The sequence below is a fragment of the Dasypus novemcinctus genome, chromosome 12 (assembly GCF_030445035.2).
Source record: "Dasypus novemcinctus isolate mDasNov1 chromosome 12, mDasNov1.1.hap2, whole genome shotgun sequence".
In the NCBI taxonomy this organism is placed as follows: Eukaryota; Metazoa; Chordata; class Mammalia; order Cingulata; family Dasypodidae; genus Dasypus; species Dasypus novemcinctus.
In genome coordinates, this window is record NC_080684.1 from 22,933,977 (window position 1) to 22,958,356 (window position 24,380).

General features: G+C 38.8%; 1 protein-coding gene across 1 annotated transcript; it reads right to left on the minus strand.

Moving 5' to 3' along the window:
* Positions 1 to 5,606: 5,606 nt before the first annotated feature.
* LOC101439185 (olfactory receptor 2AP1-like) lies at positions 5,607 to 6,536 on the minus strand. The gene has a single exon (XM_004466057.1). The coding sequence runs from the start codon at positions 6,534 to 6,536 to the stop codon at positions 5,607 to 5,609; it is 930 nt and encodes a 309-aa protein (XP_004466114.1).
* Positions 6,537 to 24,380: the final 17,844 nt, after the last annotated feature.

A 24,380-nucleotide genomic window follows, 5' to 3' on the forward strand; every position in this document is an offset into this window, starting at 1 on the left:
ATCACATAAAAAGGGATGATCAGTAAGACTTAGCTTGGCTTTCTGATCAGAAACCATGGATATGAGAAGAATGTGGTATGATATTTAACATACTGAAAGAGAAAAACTGCCAGCTAAGAATTCTTTAAGTGGAAAAACTGTCCTGCAGAAATCATGGTGAGTTAAAAATATTCACAGATAAACAGAAACTAAGAGAGTTTGTTAGCAAGAGGTTAGCCCTACAAGAAATACTAAATGGAGTTCTGCAGCCTGAAAGGAAAATACATGAGATAGAGGCTTGGAGGAAAGTGTAAAAATGAAGACAATCAGAAAGAGTAACTAACATGTTAAAAAGACAGACAAAAATATGACATATGAAAGCCAAAGGATAAAATGGTTGAAGTAAGTAATGCCTTTACATTAATAACATTAAATGTTTGTGGATTAAACTCCCAACCAAAAGACCCAGACTGAGAGAATGAATAAAAAAATGTGAGCCATCCATGTGTCATCTACAAGAGACTGAACTTACACCCAAGGATACAAATAGGCTGCAAGTAGAAAGTTGGAAAAAAATATTCCATGCAAATGGTAACAAAAACAAGCTAGGTAGCTATAATAATATCAGACAAAACAGAATTTAGTGTAAAAATATTATGAGACAGAGAAGGATATTGTATATTAATAAAAGGGGCAATCCACCAAGAAAAGATACTACTCATAAATAATTATGCATCTAACTAGGATGCCCTAAAATACATTGTGTCAAACACTGGAAAAACTAAAGGTAGAAATAGACATCTCTACAATAATATCTGGAGGCTTCAATACACCATTCTTATTAACAGATAGAATATCTAGTCAGAGAAGTGACAAGGTAACAGAGAACTTGAGCAAGATGATAAATGAACTAGACCTAATAGATGTACACAGAAGATTGCAAACCATTCTTCTCAAGTACTCATGGATTTTTCTCCAGGATAGACAATGTGTTGAGTCACAAAAGTGATCTCAATAAATTTAAAAAGATTGAAATTATACAAAGCATTTTTTTCGGATCATAATGGAATGAAGCTAGAAATTCATAATAGGTGGAGAAAGGGAAAATTCATAAATATATGGAGGCTAAATAGCACAATCTTAAAAAATCAGAGGGTCCAAGAAGAAATTGCAATTGAAATCAGTATATTTTGAGATGAATGGAAATGAGAACACAACATATCAAAACTTTAGAGATGCAGTGAAGGCAGTGCTGAGAGGAAAATTTATAGCCTGAAATGACTACATTAAAAAGGAAGAGCAAAAATCATAGGCCTAACTGTGCACATGAAGGAAGTAAAAATTAAACAGCCTACTAATCCCAAAGCAAGCAAAAGAAAAGAAGTAACAAAGATTCAAGCAGATATAAATGAAATTGAGAACAAAAACACAATAGAGAGGATCAACACAATCAAAAGCTGGTTCTTTGAAAGATAAGAACAATTGACAAACCCTTAGATAGACTGGGAAGGGAAAAAAGAGAGAAGATGCAAATAAATAAAATCAGAAAGAGAGGAGGGACATTACTACTGACTTCACAGAAATAAAAAGGATCATAAGAGAATATTATAAACAACTGTATGTTGATGTATTAGAGAACCTAGATTAAATGGACAAATTTTTAGAAACACAGGAACAGCATAAACTAATTCTAGAAGATAAACAAAACTGAAATATACCAGTCACCAATAAAGAGATTGAATCATTCATAAGAAACCTCCCAGCAAAGAAAAGCCCAGGACCAGATGGCTTCACAGGTGAATTCTACCAGTCATTACAAGAAGAATTAATTCCAGCCCTTCTCATATTCTTCCAAAAAATTGAAACAAAGGGACTATTACCTAAGTTATTTTATGAAGCCAACACCATTCTATTACAAAAGCCAGATAAAGATACTTTAAGAAAAGAAAATTACAGATCAATGTCTCTAATGAATATAGATTCAAAAATACTCAAGAAAATAATTACAAATCGAATCCAAGAGTACATTAAAAGAATTATGCACCATGCTCAAGTGGTTTTTATCCTAGATATGCAAAGGTGGTTCAACACAGGAAAATCTGTTAAGGTAATACACAACATTGACAAATTGAAAGGGAAAAACCACATGATCATCTTGACTGAGGCAGAAAAGGCATTTGACAAAATCCAGCATCCTTTTTTTTGATAAAAACACTTAGAACACTAGGAATAGAAGGAACCTTCCTCAACATGATACAGAGCATATATGAAAAACCCACAGCTAGCATTTTACTCAATGGTGCACTATTATTAAATAATGTGCTATAAATTCTAGCTAGAGTAATTAGGCAAGAAATAGGAATAAAAGGCATCAAAATAGGAAAGGAAGGAGTAAAACTTTTACTATTTGCAGATAACACGATCCTGTGTTTAGTAAATACTGAAAAATCTATATACAACAAAGCAACAGTGTTAATAAACGAGTTCAGCAAAGTGGCAGGAGACAGATCAATCATGCAAAAATCAGAAATGTTTCTAAACACTAGTAGTGAGAAATATGAGAAGTAAATTAAGAAAAATATTCCATTTTCAATAACAACTAAAAGAGTCAAGTATCCATGAATAAATTCAATCAAGGATTTAAAGAACCTGAACTCAGAAAACAACAAAAAATTTCTAAGAAAAATTTAAAGATCCTAAACAAATAGAAGGGTATTCCATGTTCATGAATACATGGTTCTTCTATTAATTTATTTTCCACTGAATCTCCTTGAGAAAAGGAGAAAGTTGATCTTAGAATAATATTAACCAAAGTAACATTAATAGGGGATTTATATGTAGATGGATCTATAAGGAAATAACTGCATAGTTCAAAATATGTGTAAAAGTGTTAAGGAGATTATGAGATAACATCATCAGACCATTACCACTAACCGTGGTCTACAGCGCACAGTTGGCATATCTTTTCCATAACCCTCCACAATTAACACAGTATGTCTTTGGTATTAATACCAGAATATTACATTATTTCTGTTAGCTATAGTTCATAGGCTACATTAATTGTATGGGAATTCTGCACATGTGCATGATTGTTTTGTAGGTTCACAACTTCTGTAATAAAAACATATATTAAAAAAAAAGAGGATTCAGGAAAGACAGGGTTTGGCCCTTTAAGAAACAAATAGGTGATAGAAAGTTTGTAAAATTGCTTAGACTTCTTGCATTAAAGACATCATTTATTTGTTCTTTTATTAATGGGGTATTTACTGAGTACCCATTTTGGGCATGGCACTCTGTTATATGCAGTAACACATCATTTCTGTCTCTCAAGCCTAGGAAGCAAATTTATTGACTCATAGCTTAGAATAAAGATGAGTAGGGAGGAGGGAGCACAGTTATCAGCAGGTATGAACCTCCTTGTTTATAATTTAATCCTGAGGTTGGAGGTAAAATATTTATTTCTAATGTATCATGTTACTTGAAGTCTTTCTGAACTCTCTGAAAGAGGAAAAAATAAATGATCCCATTGTCCAAAAGAAATATGGACATGCAGAGGAGAATCATTTTGAGAGAAGACAGGAAACATTGGGTGGAATAATAATGAACTTTTGTGTAATTCCAACTTCCTAAAGAGATTCCCATGTCAAAGGCCTCTAACCACAACTTGTTGGGAGCTTGGAAAGTTAGGACACAGGTGGAAAGCAAGGGCTACTTAAAATACTTAGAAAGGCTTAGGAAATTTCAGATCTGGTATAACGAGCAAGAGTCTATTGCTCAGTAGTTAAGCAGTTGGGCTATGGAACCAGACAGATTTGACTTCTAATTCCAGTTAAGACACTTGGCTGTGTGACCTTGCACAAGTTATTTCAGTTCTCTAAGCTTCAGTTTCTTCACCTGTAAAATAGGGTGGAATTTCCAGATGGATCTAAAAAGATTATGTAAGACTTATATTGCCAAGTTATTGTTTCAGGCTATGAACTTTCAAATGACAGAGACTGTTCCCTTTAAAAAATATTTTATTTTGTTCTCCCTCATTTATTTGTCTGTCCATCCATACATCCGTCCATCTATCCACCATCCATCCATCCATCCACCCATCCATCCATCCATCCTTCCATCCATCCATCCATCCATCCATCCATCCATCCATCCATCCATCCATTATTCCTTCAACCACCTGCCAAGTATTTCTTCAGCATCTTCTGTTGCTTGGCCCTGTAGATAGAATTGTGATCAAGAAAATATCACTTTGGGAACTAGATGTGACTCAACCACTTGGGCACCTGACTATCACATGGGAGGTCCTGGGTTCATGTCCTTATGCCTCTGAAAAGAAGAAGAGCAGATGCCACCTCCTGATGTAACAGAGCTAGATGACCCCACTGCAGCAAGCTAGACTTTGCCCCTGCCACAAAGAGCAGCCAGCAGATGCAGCAGCTCACAGGGAGCAGATGTGGCTCAGTCTGTTGGGCACTCACTTCTCATGCGGGAGGTCCTGGGTTGAGATCCCAGTGCCTCCTGGAGAAGGGAGCAAACAATGAGCAGACAGAAGAGTGAACCATCTGGGGAAAGGGAGGGATGAAGTAAATAGAAGAAAATCACTTTACTCCTGGACTTTATGCTAGATGTGAATATGGATTTTTATATATAAACATTATTGTGACGAATACTATTATGGAGAATACACAGGATACTGTGTAGACTTCAGTGTCATTCTTTATTTCTCCACTCTTGAGATTCTGTTTTATCATTTTCCAATATTTCATCTTCCACCCACCGGTAACCTACTACAGTCTGACTTCTTCCTACCACCCACAACTCCCACATTTTGCTGAAAATGGCTAAGACCATCACCAGTGTCCTGGTTGTTGGTCCTCACACTTTGATTCTTCATATTAATTATTTTTTTGCAGTGCTTCACATTGCCCACCATCTATGTCTTGTGAGACCTACTCTCCCCAAGAATTGCAAAGATCTATTGCATCTTTTACTTCTCTTCTGCCTCTTTTCTTCTCTCTAAGTTTTGGGAGAATCCTTAGTCTTTTATATTTAATCCTCTTCTGCACTTGTGTCTATTTGTTACCTTCTCTAATCTTACAGCATCATTTAGCATCTACGTGGTATGAATTTCTAAACCCATAGATCTGGTAACAAATCCAGATGTCTTGACAATATTGGCATTTATTTTAAATGGGAATTTAACTTAATTCAAAACCAGTATTATCATATGCACACCATTTTTCCTTCTTCCTTTTTTCTTGATTAACACGAATGAAAATAACATTTACTCAGCTCTCAAGATTGAAATTTTGTGGTCCTACCCACAATATTCTTTCTACCTAAATTTTTTTTCTCTATATTTTCTTACTTGACCTATTCCTATTTGTCAATACCCAGATCTAATGGTATCTTTTCCGATAAACATTTACAACTCTTAATTCAGATTGAGTTGCTCTCTCATTTATAAACTCTCATTTGTTTCTTTTTATTAACACTTATGATATTGTTATTTATTTCCAAGTCCTTCACTGGACTGGAGTTGAACTCTTTATTGGATTGCCTAGTTAACTGGCAGAGTTTAGTACATAGTAGGGACTTATCCATTAAAGCCCAAAAATTGAAATTCTTTAAAGGTTCACAAGTTTTTGAACTGTATCCTTAAAGGCTCGTTTTACCTGCTGGTTCCTTAGGGTGTAAATGAAGGGGTTCAACAAGGGGGCAATAGAGGTAACGAGTAGTGCTGCTCCCTTATTGAATGCGTCCCTTACTTTTGCCGAGGGCTTAACATAAATAAAGAAGCAGCCACCGTAAGATAGGGAGATGACAATCATGTGGGAAGAACAAGTAGAAAAGGCTTTTTTCCTTTGCTGGGCTGAGGGCAGCTTTAGAATAGTCCTTATGATGAATGTGTAGGAGAGAATCACCAGCAGCAGAGTGACCACCAGGGTGACTGATGCTACAAGAAAGACAACCTTTTCTATGAGGCTGGTGTCTGAACAGGAGAGTTCCCGGAGGGGCTCATAGTCACAGAAATAATGATTCAGTCTGTTGGATGCACAAAAGTCCTGCTGACTCATTAAGATGATTGGTGGTATAATTACCATTAACCCAGCCAGCCAAGAAGAGATAACCAGCTGAGTGCAGACTCTGCTGTTCATGATGGTCATGTAATGCAGGGGTTTGCAGATGGCCACATAGCGATCATAGGACATGGAAGCCAGAAGGTAAAACTCAGTAGAGCCAAGGAATATGGCAAAGAAATACTGAGTGAAGCAGCCAGCAAAGCTGATCCTCTTGTTCCCTGTCGTGATGCTGGTCAGGAGTCTGGGGATGAAAATGTTAGTGAAGGAAATTTCTAAGAAGGAGAAGTTCCGGAGAAAGAAATACATGGGAGTATGCAGGTGGGAGTCCAGCAGGGTGAGGATGAGGATAGCCAGATTTCCAAGGATGCTGAGCAGATAGGTGAGGAATAGAAAGGTGAAAACCACCACTTGGAGTTCAGGGACATCTGTCAGGCCCAGCAGGATGAACTCAGTCCACACCGTTTTATTTTTCATTGCAGAAAAAATCTTGAGTATCAAGGTGAAAAAGAGGCAGAGATGAAAGGCAAGAAAGGAAGAGGTGCTCTGAGACGGACAGGTGAAATGTGAGGAGAACAAAAGGAGACAAACTATCAATTTCCCCTGTGATTATGTGCCCTTTGCCCTGTGTAGGAAAGTTCTTTTCATGGTACTGTCTCCCAGTGCCAGCATGAAGCAAATGTCTGCAATATAGATGGTTTTTTTCCAAAAAAATTTTGGAATGAGTTAATAAAGGAATAGCTTCAGGTCCTGCATCCTTCTAGAATACTTTCTTCTGCATTCACTTTCCTTACTTTCTATGGAACCCTACGCATTGCCATACTTTCTGTCTGCCTAACTCTTCTCAGAATTCTGTTTTTCTTATTCTTCCCTTTTTTGTTTTACTTTTTCATATAATTATAGTCATCTTTCACTTTTCTTCTTGTCCAACTACCTTAGTTCCCTTGATGCTGAAAGTGCCAACTCTTGCTCTTTTCCCAGCAGGCCTTCTATGTTTCTCTATACCTGTCTGTCCATTACAATCCAAAGACCTGCGAATTGTGATTATGCCTTTGTCATTTGAACCATTCCATGTAACTGTCTATTTTTCAGTAAAGATTACATTGTAATCTACATTTGCTTACTCAAGTGCATGCAGTCCTTTTAGATCTATAAATGTGGTTTTCTGTAAGGATTTGGTTGCATTCCAAGGGAATTTCAGAGGCTTAACAGTTAAAGCAAGAATTCTTAACCAGAGATCCATTAAATCCCAGAATGGATTTTCTGTCTTTGAATCCATCAAGTCATGTGCAAAACATTTTTTGTATGTGGGTATGGGAATATATGGAGAAAACATATACAGTTCATAGTTCATTAAAAATACTAAGAACCATTTTTCTCAAGACTTGTCAGTGATAGATTGCTGAGATATCAGGATCTAGATCTCTTTCTGTGCTCATTGGAAAGTTGTTTTGAGTAATTCTTCCTTTGAAACAAATATTACCTTAACAGAGATTCAAAGGAAAGGCACATTCTGAAAATGGTTACCATAATCTTTTGTAGCTAAACTGATAGCTTTACTATAGGAATCCTATTATCCATCTGTGAGCACTTCAAGAGCATTTTAAGACTCGGCTGATTTATGAGTTCATGTGAATTTGAGTCACACCATCTGGGGGACACCTTTGATGTATTTAAGACCTTTTCTATTTATTGTTTTTATAGACATTTATAGGGCAGCAGTGTTAAAACATTTTTGACCATAATACATTTTATATTTTATTGTTCTCAGCAAACATGAATCTAATTTAAACAAGTGCTGTACAGAACACTTTAGCTACTACATGTGATGTAATTTGATATTTTCTATTTTCTTTTCTTTTCTTTTCTTTTTTTCAAATTTTGGTTGCAGTCCACTAAGTTGATATCATGACCCCCTAGTGGTTGCAATCCACAGTTGGAAAACAGCTATTCTAAGGGGTCAGGAAATGTCACATAATGCCCTGATACCCAGCCCTCCTGGTTACCAACCTGGATGTCTTGACTTCGGGGAGTGGCTGAGTATTCACAAATGCATCAGTTTCGGACTTCACAATCACGGAGAAGTAAAATCAGTGAAGTGATTAACAGAGAACCTTCTTTCTCACTTGTCAAACCAAATGGCTACAGTTGCATTGAAATTCTAAATATTCTTAGGGAGAAATCAAAATTATAAGGTCACATGTCAGTGAGAAAATAATACAAAATTTGTTGCATTACTTCATTTTTCTCTCACCCTGTCGTATCCCACATTTCTAAGTGATAGACCAACTTCTGGGGCTTCTTTTAGTAAGAAGTAAATTTCTGCTGCTTCTGCCACTTATCAGTTTAGTGAGGATTTCCCTATTTCTACTCTTCCACTAATTCAGAGTTGAGAGGAACCAAAGTTCTCGGACTTCCTGTTCTGTTTAAGCAAAGCCAATAAACAGGGAAGTAAAAGAAAGACTTTGTGAAGAACTTTCTGTTCTAGGAGAACTGATGACCTTGAAAGGCAGAATATGTATTCTTCTTCCACTCCCAGGTCATGATTTACCCAGAGTGGTGTAGGTTGTATCTGCCCTCTTGAGAGCGTGCACTGGGGAATCAATTGAGTAAAGATGCACAAATTGCCCTGGGGATCCATGTTTGGAATGAGCTAATGAATGTCCTTTGTTCACTCTGGGAACAAACTTTAAACATATGGCTTAGGGGAGAAAGTCTGGAGAGTTTAATTTTTGGGAGTTGGTGAGAGAACACTAACATGAGAGCAGCAGCTTGCAGAGAAGAATAAGAGTAATGGAGTCAGGGCATTTTTCTCTCCCAGTGGGCCTGGTGTGACCCACCATGGATAGAAAAGACAATTGCTTAGGTGGAATCACATGAACATCCTAAAAAGCCACATTTTTCGAACAGTGTTAGTTTGATTTATAGACGGCTGGCTTAAGACAATAAGGCAGCAGTTTTCAGTTTTTGGAAGCTACATGCAGAAATGAAATATAAAACAGAAAAAAATGGAATGCTGATATTGAGGCAAGGATAGGAGCCCATAGTGCCTGTAATCGCTTCAGAGGAAGCACTTGCAAATCTCCAGGTATGTTAAGATTTGCATATATTACTTCAGAGGGCTAACCCATTGCTCCCCAAGGACACCTTCACAGCATTTCTTTTATCAGGTTATTCACCTATTTATGGAGTTCAAGCAGCAGTATAACCATTGCCAGCTTGTGAGGAAAACACCAAAAATGGAGACAAAGTATGTACACCATTGCTTTACAAATGGCTTCCACAGACATGATCTCACGTTTCTCTCAACAGTGGTGAGGCCCACAGTTTGCCTAAGCAAACAGCGCAGTCAGCAACTCAGTCTTGAATGACACAAGAAACCTCACGTCTCTGAATCTTGCACTCCTGTTCTATAAATGGGGATAATAATGCCCATTAAATAGGAAATCAGTTGTTAAGGGCATAGATCAGTACCTGGTACATAGCATGTGCCCCGCCAATATTGGCCACTTTCTCTTCATGAAGGAATTAATATAAAATTGTATGCATTAGTACTTTGTTTTTCTTTTAAAGGTGTTTATAGAGAAGAGAGCCAAAGTCACTATTTAAACCTTTTGGCTCTGATGTTATAAGTGCTCTATTTAAAGAAATCCCTTTCCCTGGAGACCCTTTCTTACTTAAGAAGAGGTAGCTAAGAGGTTAAGTTGGGTGTGGGGTCCTGCTTCCTTGATGCATCAGTGTAGTAGGCAAATTAGCTGTCTTGGAATTTGAGAACAAGGATCAGCATAAAATAAGGAAAGGAGAGCAAGAGATGGGAGTCTTCTCAGGAAATAATCCATGAATAAAAATATTTGATAACAAGTTATTTGAAAAGGCTGGGCTGCTTCCTAAAGTACAGCTGGTACCTAGATTGAATGACAATGAGTGGTTGAGGTAAATATGACTTTTGGAAGATAGCAGTTATTTTAGAAATTACAATATATTTGTGTAGATGGAGCATTAAAATGCCAGAAGTTTCTGGTTGTGGATTTCATTGGTGTTCTTGAGATGAAGAAACAATAACATTAATTTTGTTAATGAGATTCTTTAATAAGATTCAGTGAAGTTTTATATTGGTCATTTCTGCCTTGACCATAGGAATGTTTTAGTTATGATGTTACTAAACTTTTAAAGCATTTGAACTTATTGATAAGATAGTCAGTCCCTGCCTAACATCTAGAGGTAGCAGACAGAATATAAATGAGTCAAGGAGGAATTATAAAATAGGTCATATGGTGGTAAATGTGGTAACAGATTGAATCAGGGTAATAGCACAGAAGAGAGCAGGGAATGTTGGTGTGTGTGTGTGGCTTGATTTTATTTTACTAACTTTAAAAATTATTTTTAAAGAATTTATTGAAATATATCACTCATACATAAACAATAAGTGTATAATAGTTGTGAACTTACAAAACAAACATATATAACATCAAACAAACATATATAACATCTCACCCTACCACCAATAACTTGCATTGTTTTTAAACCTTTTTAACTAATGATTAAAGAGCATTGTCAAAATATTACTACTAAACAAAGTATTTTTCCCCTAACCAATCTGATTATTATTGTTATATCATTTATATATGAACATACATAAACAATTAGTGTATAATAAAAGTTGTGAACTTACAAAGCAAACAGGCATAACATCATACAGGATCCCATATATCAACCCTCCACCAACACCTTGCATTGTCATGAGACGTTTGTTACAAACTATGAAAGCACACTGTCAAAATCTAACTACTAATTATAGTTCTTATATTACATTTGGTGCGTTTTTCCCCTCAGCTCACCCTATTATTATTTTTTAAGTATATTTTTTCATGACAGAAATTGTAAACCAATAAAACAATCATGCACATGTCCAGAATTCCCAAACAATACCCCATCACAATGTGGTGTGTCATTTGCTACAGATAATATCATCTGATTATTGCCATGTCCATAGTGTACATTTGGCTCACATTTTCCATACTGCCTCAGTATCAACACAGTACATCTTTCACATAGATGCAAGAATATTATATAATCACTACTAACCACAGTCCATAGGTCACTCCAGCTGTATTTTTCCCATGCTTCTCCACATTCCCAAACCCTGCAGTGGTGATATACATTTGTTTTAGCTAACAAAGGACATTTTTGCATCTGCACCATCAACCACAATTCTCACCCAAGTCTTGGTTTACTGTGCTATCCAGTTCCTGAATATTTTCAAGCATTCTGTCAATTGGCATTTACATAACTAGATTACCATTTTCAGTCACAGCCCCATTTATAAACTAGCTGTTACTCACTGTGTGTTACCATTCATTCTATACATTTCCACAATTTTACAGTAAAGCTAATTAAAACTTCTACATACATTAAACATCAGTAGTCCACTCAGTCCTGCTCTTATCTCCTTTAAGAATCCACCACCTACCACCAGGTCTTGAAGATACTTTCCAATAATTTCTTCAAAAATATTTTTATGGTTTCTGCTTTTATTTTCAGTTTTTTGATCCATTTTGAGTTAATTTTTGGAAAAGGTGTGAGATAGGGGTCCTCTTTCCTTCTTTCAGCTATGGATCTCCAATTCTTTCAGCACCATTTGTTGAATGGATTGTTCTGCCCGAGCTGCATGAGTTTGACAGGCTAGTCAAAAATCACTTGACCATACCTGTGAGGGTCTGTTTCTGAACCATAAGTTTGGTTCCATTGGCCTATTTTGTCTGTCTTTAGGCCAGTACCATGTTTGTTTACCACTATAGGTAGGTATTATAATTTAAAGTCTGTAGATGAAGGTTCACTTTTCCTTTTTATGATGTTTCTGGCTATTCAGGGCTTCTTATCCTTCCAAATAAATTTTTTTTTTGTGTGTGTATAATTCTTTTAATAATTAGAATTTTTGCATCTATGTTCTTTTTTTTAAATATTTATTTATTATTATTATTTTTTAATTACATTAAAAAAAATATATGAGGTCCCATTCAACCCCACCGCCCCCGCCCCCCACTCCCCCCACAGCAACACTCTCTCCCATCATCGTGATACATCCATTGCACCTGGTAAGTTCATCTCTGAGCATCACTGCACCCCATAGTCAATGATCCACATCATAGCCCAGACTCTCTCACGTTCCATCCAGTGGGCCCTGGGGGGATCTACAGTGTCCCGTAATTGTCCGTGAAGCACTATCCAGGACAACTCCACGTCCCGAAAACGCCTCCACATCTCATCTCTTCCTCCCGTTCCCCACACCCAGCAGCCCCCATGGCTACCGTTCCCACACCCATTCCACCTTTTCTCTGTGGACATTGGATTGGTTGTGTCCATTGCACACCTATGTCAAGTGAGGGCTTAGATTCCACATGGGTACTGGATGCACTCTTCCCGCTTCTAGTTGTAGACACTCTAGGCTCCATGTTGTGGTGGTTGACCTTCTTCAACTCCATGTTAGCTGAGTGGAGTAAGTCCAATAGATCAAAGTGTAGGAGCTGAAGTCTGTTGAGGCTCTGGGCCTGGGTGTCATATTATCAGTCCAGAGATTCAAATCCCCTACATATATCTTAAACCCAGCACCAACTACAATTCCAATAAAGTAACATGCAAGTCTTGTGAAAAGAGATCCCCTCTGAGTCCATTTCCATCACGCAGAAACACCAGCTCCAAAGAAGGGCCATCTGTCATGGCAGTGAACCCCTTCTGCCATGACCATAGAACCTGAAATTTAATGATCATGTTTTCAATTTTTTCTTTAATGCTGGTGTTATATTTATTGGGATTGCATTAAATCTGTGTATCAATTTGAGTAGAATTGACATCTTAATGATATTTAGTCTTCCAATCCATGAGCATGGAATGTTCTTCCAGTTATGTAGGGGGTTAGGGTTTTTTTAATTTGTTTTAACATTGAGTTGCAGTTTTCTGAATACAAGTGCTTTACATCATTGGTTACATTTATTCCTGACTATTTGAGTTTTATCTGTCATATTTTACTTTCACCACTCTTTTGACAATTTCAGTTACTTTTATTGATATAATCTTCATTTCTAGACTCTCTTCCAGGACTCTCTCTCCTCTTTTCTTTTCAGGCTCTAGCACACCCTTTAGTATTTCCTGAAATTCTGGTCTCTTATTTAGAAATCATCTCAGTTTCTGTTTATCTGGGAATATTCTAATTTTGCCCTCATTTTTGAAAGACTGTCTTGCTGGATATAAGATTCGTGATTGGAAGTTTTTCTCTTGTAGTATCTTAAATATATCAGACCATTGTATTCTTGCTTCCATGGTTTCTGGTGAGAAATCAGCACTTAATCTTATTGCATATCCCTTATATGTTATGCACTGCTTTTCTCTTGCTGCTCTTGGAATTTTCTCTTTGTCTTTGGCCTTTGACATTCTGATGAGTATGTCTTAGAGTTGGTCTATTTTCAGTTTTTTTTTTTTTTTTTTTAAAGATTTATTTATTCATTTAATTTCCCCCCCTCCCCTGGTTGTCCGTTCTTGGTGTCCATTTGCTGCGTCTTGTTTCTTTGTCCGCTTCTGTTGTCGTCAGCGGCACGGGAAGTGTGGGCGGCGCCATTCCTGGGCAGGCTGCTCTTTCTTTTCACGCTGGGCGGCTTTTCCTCATGGGCGCACTCCTTGCGCGTGGGTGGGGCTCCCCCACGCGGGGGACACCCTTGCGTGGCACGGCACTCCTTGCGCGCATCAGCACTGCGCCTGGCCAGCTCCACACGGGTCAAGGAGGCCCGGGATTTGAACCGCGGACCTCCCATATGGTAGACGGACGCCCTAACCACTGGGCCAAAGTCCGTTTCCCTATTTTCAGTTTTTTAGATGGGAGTATGTTGTGCTTCTTGGACATGGATATCTGTGTCCTTCAATAGGGTTGGGAAATTTTCTACCATTATTTCTTTAAATATTCCTTCTGCCCCTTTTCTCTTCTCCTTCTGGGACACTCATGATACATATGTTTGCTGTTATTTAGTTCCCTGAGATCTTTGTTCAATTTTTTCCATTCTTTTCTTCATCTATTCTTTTGTATGTTCACTTTCAGAGGCCATTTTTGTCAAGCTCATCAATCCTTTCTTCTGCCTCCTCAAATCTGCTATTATATGATTCCAATGTTTTTTAAATTTCATTGATTGCACCTTTCATTCCCATAAGATCTACTGTTTTTCTATTTTCTTTGTGCTCATCCACTGTCTTCTTCATATCCTTAATCTCTTTAGCCATCCCATTGAATTTATTAAGGAGATTTGTTTGAACGTCTATAATTAGTTGTCTCAACTCCTTTATGTCATCTGGAGGCTTATCTTTACCTTTAAGTGGGCCATAGCCTCCTGTTTCTTGGCATGGATTGTAATTTTTTGTTTGTGTCTTCTCACCGGGCTTCCTAGAGTATTTATTCTGGGTAAAGTTTTTCTCTTTAGTTTAGGGCTTCCTATCATTTCTCCCTTGCTGGTTGTGCAGTAGGAACCAAGCATGTAGTTGGTGCTGTAACCTGTGGAGGCTCAAACTGCCCTCGTTGCATCAGGGACCAATGAGGCTTCTCTCTTTCAACTTTCTCCTTTGCCAGAGGTAGGGACAGAGTCACAGCTATGTGGAATAATCCACGTGCAGGCCTAGATTGTAGTTGCTCATAGAGACTGATGAAACTTCACATCCCTTTCTCCCCTGCCTGGGGCAGGGATGGAGCTGCAGGTGTGGGCAGCAATCTATGCAGTGTGGGTCAAGGTGATGGCAGTTCCCCTGGTAGACTTCTGATTTTCAGTCTATGCCAGCCAAAGTTACCTGCAGTTACCTATATAGGATGGTGCAGGGGTCCTCAGCCTCCTCCCTGCCAGAGGTGGGGCTGAAGCCTAGGCAGGCTGGAGACTGATCTGCGTGAAAGAAACTGGTTCCTGCCCACACTGAGAGTTTCAGTCAGCCTGGCTTCCCCTCAGGCTAGAGGTGGAGTCAGAATGGTGACTATTGGCCTCTTTCTGACTTGGGCTTGTTCACACACCCCTGTTCCCAGGGTTATCTCTTAGCCAGCCAAGTCTACCAATCGGTAACTGAATTCAGCAGCCATCCATCTTCTCCTCCCTTGTTTCTGGAAAATGGAGCTTCCAATTCCCATCACAGAGCAGCTCCTGGGGTGGCTCATGTAGCCAGAGTAGGATAATCACCAGCCTCCATGTCTTGGCTGGTAATTTCCCGGAGAGGCTGGTGCAAGTCTCTGCAGCTTCCTCCCTGCTGGAGGTGGCACTGGGGCCTAGGCTAGAGCTGTAATATGATCAGGATGGGAAGAAGCTGATCCCCACTAGCACTGGGATTCTCAATCGGCTCTGCTTCCCCTCGTGCCAGGCATGGAGTTAAGATGGCAGCTCATGGCCTCTTTCTGACTTGGACAGGCTCAAGCTTTAGCTATTCTCAGGATTATACTGTAGCCCACTGAATTTCCTCATCAATAGCTGAAATTGGTGCCCACTGGTCTCTTCCTCCCCCATTTTGGGGAATTGGAGCTTTCAATTCCAGCTGTGGAACAGCTCCCGATGAGGCTTGTGCCTCCAGTGGAGGATGGGCTCTGGCCTCTGTGGGTGGAGTGCTCTACTTACGAGTCTTCTCTACAGACGGGCAGTCTCTTCCTTCCAGTCCTTCAAAGATGTTGCAAGATATTCTTCTGGTCTTCTCGAGCCCCCAAACAGGTGCTTTAGCTAGCTCTAGAGAGCTCTGGGTGTTTGCTAATTGCCCTGTAGCAGAAGCTGAGTCTAAGTGCTCCTTACTCCGCCACCATCTTACTGGTTGTTTCTGCCTCATTTTTGAAGGAAGGTTTTGCTGGATAAAAAAATTTTGGCTGGTAGTTTTTCTCTTTCAGGACCTTAAATATATCATACCACTGCCTTATCTCCTTCATTGTTTCTGATAAGAAATCAGCATTAAGTCTTATAGAGGACCCCTTTACATGATGAATTGCTTTTCTCTTGCTGCTTTCAGAATTCTCTTCTTTGGCATTTGACATTCTGGATAAGGTTGTTTAGAGTTTATTCTCTTTGGAGTATGTAGAGCTTACTGGACATGTACATTTATGTCTTTCATAATAGTTGGCAAATTTTGACCATTATTTCCTCAAATATTCTTTCTGCTCCTTTTCTCTTCTCCTCTCCATCTGGGACACCCATGATGTATATGCTTGTATCCTTCATGTTATCACTCAAATTCCTGTGACACTTACTTTTTTTTCTATTATTTTCTCTGTCTGTTCTTTGGAGTGTATGATTTTGATGGTTTAGTCTTCTGCTTTGCTGATTCCTTCTTCTGCCTGTTCAGATCTGCTGTTGTATGCCTCTAATGATTTTTCTTTTTCATTTTTAAAAAAGATTTATTTCTTTTATTTATTTCTCCCCCTTCCCCCACCCCCGCCAATTGCCTGCTCTTTATGTCCATTTGCTGTGTGTTCTTCTGTGTCTGATTGTATTCTTCTCTGAAGCACCAGGAATCTGTGTCTCTTTTTTCTTGTGTCATCTTGCTGCCTCAGTTATCTGTGTGTGCAGTGCCACTCCTGGGCAGGCTGAACTTTTTTTGTGTGGGGCAGCACTCCTTGCACGTGGGGCTCCCCCACGCGGGGGACACCCCTGCATGGCACGGCACTCCTTGTGTGCACCAGCACTGTGCATGGGCCAGCTCACCACATGGGTCAGAAGGCCCTGGGTTTGAACCCTGGACCTCCCATGTGGTAGGTGGACACTCTATCCATTGAGCCAAATCTGCTTCCCTCTATTGTTTTTTTCAATTTCCATCTTGTGCCTTTCATTCTTGTAATTTGTTATGTTTCATTTTATACTTTCAATTTCTTCTTTATGTTCATCCATTAGCTTCTTTTTTTAAAAGAAGTTTTAGATAACATAAATGTTACATTTAAAGTATAGGGGATTCCTAAATAACCTACCCCCTCCCTCTCCTACACTTTTCCCCATTAACAACATCTTTCATTAGTGTGGTATCTTTTGTTAAAACTGATGAACACATTTTGAAGCATTACTACTACCATAGTCTATAGTTTACATTATGGTTTACACTTTGTACCATGCAATTTTATAGGTTTTGACAAAATGTATAAGGCCTGTGTATGTCATTGCAATATCATGCAGAACAATTCCAATGTCCCCAAAATGTCCCATATTATACTTATTATTCACTCTCCCTCCCCTCAGAACCTCTGAAGACCACTGTTTTTATATCAATGCTATACATTCTTCCATTCCTAGAATAATAAGTTTACTTTGGTCCATAATTGCATTCTCCCCTTATGTTTGTTCACTCCTCAATCTTGAGGATTTTGGGATGGCGATGCCCACTCTGCTTCCATTTGAGAGGGGGCTTAGATCCCATGGGGCAGATGGATGGAACTGTTTTGCTTGCAGTTGTAGATACTCTTTGTTTTTGGGATTGGTGTTGTCCATCATCATCTTTTTGTTAGTTGTTATGGGTGAGTCTGATGAACTGGAGACTAGATGTTGGTTGCAACTCTGCTAAGATTCAGGGCTCAACTGGCACATGAACAGCCTGATGATTTATGTCTCTGGGACATAGATTTAACAGGTATAGTGCTAATTATAGGTTCAAATAAAGGGGCAGAAGAACCATGTGTAGGAAAATTATAAATGAGGCTAACTCTTACACATTGGGGAGATAGATTATAATATATTCCAAGGTAAGGCCCATCCACAGGGCTCTGATTTCCTGGGGTTATCTGCCATGCCTACCGTGTCTAGATGTCTCTAGAGCCCTCAGGAACATCCCTCCTTGAGGCACTGTTCACTGTAGCTATAAGTGAGATCCTCCTGAGACATGCATAAGTGTAACCTTTGGAAGCACCTCCTGACTCACTTTGAAATCTCTTAGCTAGAAACACTCATTTATATTTGATATTTCCCCCTTTTGGTCAAGGTTTTTCCCCAAATGCATGGCTAGTTGGTGCTTGGTAATAGTCCCTCTGTGCCAAAGATGCCTATCCCCAAAACTTATGTACTGGGGCCATTAGCTTCTTAATATTATTTATCTCTTTATGCATATTTACCTTCCACCTTTTGAATTTAGGAGATTTGTTTGAACTTCTTTGATTAGTTGTTTTGAATTCTGTGTCTCTTCTGAGTGTTTAATTTGTCCTCTTGACTTAGCCTTATCTTCCTGTTCTTAGTATGGCTTATAAAATATGTTCCCTGATGTCTAGGTAGGCATCTGATTATCTTGATTAGTTAACCCTGCAGATTAGTGTCTCCTTTTGTGTAGGGTTTTTTTTTTTTTTTTAAGATTTATTTATTTTGTATTTATTCCTCTCCCCTTCCTCTCACTCCCCCAGTTGTCTGCTCTCTGTGTCCTTTCACTGTGTGCTCTTCTCTGTCTGCTTGTATTCTTGTCAGTGGCACTGGGATTCTGTGTCTCTTTTTGCTGCGTCATCTTGCTGTGTAAGCTCTCCGTGTGTGCAGTGCAACTCCTGGGCAGGCAGGATTTTCTTTCGTGCAGGGTGGCTCTCCTCACGGGGTGCACTCCTTGCCCGTGGGGCTCCCCCACACGGGGAACACCCCTGCGTGGCACAGCACTCTTGCACGCATCAGCACTGTGCATGGGCCAGCCCACCACATGGGTCAGGAGGCCCTGGGTTTGAACCCTGGACCTCCCATGTGGTAGGCATTCACTTTATCCATTGAGTCAAGCCTGCTTTCCTAGGGTTTTGTTTTTGATTAGCTTTGTGTTAAGGCTCTTCTTTGACATTTGGTGTAACTTATTCTGAAACTTTGGAATAACCCTAATTTAACTGATCAGCTTTTCTCAGCTTTTCTCCATCAGATTCTTGCTTTAGATATGTGGTCTTTTTTTTTTTTTTTAGTGATACATATTTAAGATTCTATTTTTTGTGCAATTGTTTCACCTCCTGAAGAAAGCTTCCATTTTTCTGTCCCTTCTCTGGGACCTTTGATCTGTTCTGTTTGTTTTTGTGCAGAATTTTCTACCCATCTCCTATGATTTGTTTAAATTATCTCTCTCACTCAGTGCCCCTTTTCCTTGCAATTTTCATTTCTAGGACACTCGAGTCATAGAGCAATTCAGTGTATGCCTACCCCCTTTTATTCTCTGTGAGGTTTTTCTGCCTCCACTTTTTCCCCCATTAGGCTATCCTTTCCTGGGGAGCCAGATCAGGTCAATCCAGAAAAGTGGGTCACTCCAGAAAAGTCTGTTTTGCATTTAAGAAGTCCCACTGCCAGTAAGTGGATTGAACAAGTGCAGCACTTAGCCACCACTCTTTTGACACTGATTTTCATTCCTTAGTCCCTACCAAGGTCCCTTTGTATGCAGCACTCGTCAGTGTCTTGTGCTCTACCCTAGATCTCTGGGGACTTGTTCCCTGTGCATGGATATGCATGGGGTTTTAACTCACGATGTCAGTTCCCCAATAGTTTTTGTCCCCCATGGGAGTGACCTTGGCCACTCCCTTGGAGACTTCCCAAGTTTATGGGACCCAGTGACTGTAAGCAAGAGAGGACCTGCAGGTCTGGAATGGAAGTTTCCTAATCAATATTTTTTTATTTATTTCATTCAACATTTGTGGGGTCCTTCTCCAGTCTCTACCATCTTTCAGAATTCTACACAAGTGGAGTTTGTCCTTATATTCACTAAATATCTGGAGAGGTTTTTAAAGGGATTGTTTTATGTTCCCATGTTGATGACATCACTTTTGCTTCTTTGTATTTGACATTCCCGGTGGAACTTGAGATTTTGTTGCTTATCTTCTTAAGAATACTTACTATATATTTTTGGAATCTCTTTATGACAACTCTATTGTCTGGATTCTCTGTTGGTCTGTTTTTATTGTCTGTTATTTCTTCTACTCTTCACTCCTTGCATACCTATTATTTTCTACTGACTGTCAGACATTACATATGAAAAATTGTAGAGTTAAATGAGGTAAAGGATCATATTCTTTTAAGGAGGTGTTGTGTTTGCTACTTTTATTTGTCAAGGGGTATTAGTAATTTGGAATCATCTTAATTTAAGTTTAGGATTAATATCATTTGTTTGTTATTATTATCCAATTCTTGCCAGATCAGCCTATTTCTTTTTAAGAATTAAAAATTTTTTTAAAAGTAACTTTAGATTACATAAATGTGACATTAAAAAAAAAGGAATTTCCATATATCCTACTCCCTCCCCTTCCAACACTTTCATACATCAACAACATCCATCATTAGTGTGGTACATTAGTTACAATTGATGAACACACATTGCTGCTAACCATGGATTACAGTTTACATTGTAGTTTACACTCTGTCCTGCACAATATTGTAGGTAATGACAAAATATACAATGCCCTATATCTGTCACTGCAATGTCATTCAGGACAGCTCCAATGTACTGAAAATGCCACCATATTACACCTATTCTTCCCTCTTCCATCCCTCAGAACCTCTGATGGCCACTGCCTTTGTATCATTGATAAGAATTCTTCCCTTGCTAGAATAATAAGTCTACTTTGTCCATTGTTCATTCCCTAATCTTGAGGATTTTGGGATGGTGATGCCTACTCTGCTGCTAATTGAGAGGGAGCTTAGGTTCTATGGGGCAGATGGATGGAAGTATCTTGCTTGCAGTTGCAGACACTCTCTGTTCCTTGGGATGGGCATTGCCCATCACCATTTCCTTGCTGGTTGTCCTGGGTGAGTCCAATGAACTGGAGAGTAGGTGTTGCAACTTTGCTGATATTCAGGGTACAACTGGCACATGGACAGATCAAAGATTTAAATCTCTGTGATATATATTTATCAAGTATAGTCCTAATTTTAGGTTCAGCTAAAAGGGGCAGAAGAACCATGTAAAGAGAAACTATAAATGAATCTAACTCTATTACACTGGGGAGCATAAGTTTCAAAGTAAGGCCCCCGGATAGGGTGCCGAATTCCTGAGCTGTCTGCCCTGCTTATAGTTTCTGGATGTCTCTAGAGCCTTGAGGCCTATTTCTTAATAGATTAGTTATTTGGGGTCCCAACCCAAGTCTTCCCTTCCTTAGTTTGTTCTGAACTCAAATTTTTGTCCCTCTAGCTCTATGAGCTTTCAAAAGCTCTGCTTTCTCTTGCCTCTTATTTGTGTTCTTGTAATTGCAGATGCCTCTGGGGAGAAGCAATAATGGAGCTGGGTGTATCTCTCCTTGATTTCCTTCCTCTTTGTGACCTTGGGCAATATTTCTCCTAAAATTTTATTCTTTGATTGTTTTTTTCACTTTCTTTCTGGAAGTCTGATTGTTTTTTCTGCTTCTGTCATTCATATCTCTGTATTTTTTTTTCATTCTTTCTGTATCTTTATTTTTTCCTGATAACTTCTGTGAAAGTTTGCTGCCTTTTTAATTATTGAGTTTAACAGATATATTCTTACTGAACTTACAGTTCATCTTATTTTATATTCCATTTATCTAATTTTTATTGCACTTTTCCTCCTTTCCTATCTTTCATTGAATTGATAAATTTTTCTTGGATGGTTTAAAGTTATAAATACTATTTTATTTTCATGATGAATACCTTAAGAGTCATGCTTCTTTATTTACACCTACTGATTTCTTAAACTTAAACATTTCTGTTTCTTCCTTGGATGATGACAAATATTTTACTTCTCTTACATGTTACTTTGGCATTCTTTCACAGTCCCACTTTGCATATATTTTGTAGAATTTCTGGTTATTGATATAGATTTTCTTTCTTTTCTTTCTTAGACTTTTACTTTTCAAAAAGACAATGTAATTTATCTGAGAAATGCAAGCTATTTATTTTCATGTTTTATATTATTTGCAGTATCCTTCTGGTTTTATTTCTCCTTACATTTGAGTGTTCTTTTAACAGTGTTTTCAGATTTGTTCTTTGAGTGGCAAGCTTTCTGAGAACTCTTTTTATTCTATATCACATTTAAATCTTCAATTTCTTGCATTCTCTTTATTCCTGAATGGCATTCTATGATACTTGTCAATTGTTCTCTCCTCTAGTAAGTGCATTATTTCCTTATCTCTATTTTTGCCTTTTCTTCACATGTGACTTCTACTATCTAGGTTTATTTTAGCATCAACACTTGTCTTTTGGTGTTTATAATCTAATCTAATCTAATCTAATCTAATCTAATCTAATCTAATCTAAATCTCTCCTAGCATTAGCCTCATTGATTTTGATTTATCAATTTTCAATAAGATTTTTACCCAGTTAAAAAAATAATGTTTCATATTTCACTTTATTAGTATCTTCCTTATCTCTTTGAGGAAATTATATAAAATTCTTGATGTTTCTGCTCCAAGAATTCTTCTTTATATTATATATTGTCCAGCACATAATCTTTCTCATCCTAGGGGAAATTTTCATCAGATGGATAGTAGTTTTGGCTTCTAAGCACATGATTCCATGGAAGCTTCAGCTATGATGTCTAGTGATGTGTATGGGCAGAAGCCTAAGCCCTGGTTTGTGACTTTCTTGGATGGATTTAAAAAATGGATGAAGGTGATCCCTAGGCTAGAGAGCCTAAGTCATTGCAGAGCTATTAGCCATCTCTTTGTTTCCATCTCATTTAGTTTTTCCCTTGAATTTTCTTCTTTTTTAAAAAAATTTCTTTTAAACTCTTTCTAAGAAGTAGCACTGGGAGAAGACTACCTTTTTAGATTTATAATCTACAAGTACACAAGCTCTGGGGGCTTTATAGGCAGAGCATAGAAGAATGAATGCTTAAGTGTGGCAGATCATCCTCACTCATTTTCATTAACTCAATCTAGCACTGTTCTGATATTACCCTGAGAATATAAGGTGGCTAGAACTGTTTCTTTTGATTCTTTTTTTGTCTTTATTTATTGTTTTAATATTACATTAAAAAAATATGAGGTCCCCATAAACCCCCCACCCCCCTCACCCCACTCCTCCCCCCCATAACACAATCTCCTCCATCATCAAGAGACATTCATTGCATTTGGTAAATACATCTCAGGCACCGCTGCACCTCATGGTCAATGGTCCACATCATAGTCCACACTCTACCCCGTTCCACCCTGTGGGCCATGGGAGGACATACAATGTCTGGTAAGTGTCCCTACAGCATCACCCAGGACAACTCCAAGTCCCAAAAATGCCTCCACATCTCATCTCTTCCTCCCATTCCCTACCCCCAGTAGCCACTATGGCTACTTTCTCTACACCAATGCCACATTTTCTTTGATTACTAATCACAATAGTTCATGAATAGATTATCAGTAAGTTTACTCTAATCCATACTCTATTCCTCCATCCTGTGGACCTTGGAATGGTTGTGTCCACTCCACATCTATATCAAGAGGGGGCTTAGATTCCACATGGATGCTGGATGCAATCCTCCTGCTTTCAGTTGTAGGCACTCTTGGTTCCATGGTGTGGTGGTTGACCATTTTCAACTCCATGTTAGCTGAGTGGGATAAGTCCAATAAACCAGGGTGTAGGAGCTGAAGTCTGTTGAGACTCAGGACCTGGCTATCACGTGGTCAGTCCAGAGATTCAGGTCCCCTGGGTATATATCAAACCCCAGCACCAACTACATTTCTGGTAAAAGTAACAGGAGAGGCTTGTGAACAAAGATCACATCTGAGTCCAGCTCCATCACACAGAAACACAAACTCTAAATTAGGGCCAACTGAGATGTCACTGAACTCCATCTGCCATGACCACAGAAACTGTGGGTCTCTGTAGCACTCAGAAGAATCAATACCTGGGGTTGTATCTACTTTGTCTGTCTCTGGGAATCTGCTGACATGTGCATAAGGGCAACCCCTCTGATAACCTCGCGGCTCTTTTTGGGCACTCATAGCCATATAAACTCATTTGTCCTTTCCATTTCCCCCTTGATTCAGGTCAAAAAGCACTTTAACTCTTTGTATTATATGTAGATTGAGATATTCTGCTGGTCTGAGTTGACCCTTTTATTCAAGGTCATTTTCTATTTACATCATCAGCTGGTACTTGGTAGTAATCCCTTCGTGCCAGGGAGGCTCATCCCTGGGAGTCATGTCCCATGCTGGGGGGAAGGCAACGCATTTACATGCTGAGTTTGGCTTTGAGACTGGTCACATTTGAGCAACACGGAGGCTCTCAGGAGTTAACTCTTAGGCACCCTGTAGCTCTAGGCCTTGTTCTTATTTCAGGTGCACAGGCTCACAAGCATAGTCATTAGTGTCAAGGGCTCATTGTTGGACCTTCCTTCTTTTTGGTCTTTGCCGTTGCACTTGGGGGATTGTTGCTGTTCCTTTAGAGACAGTGATAG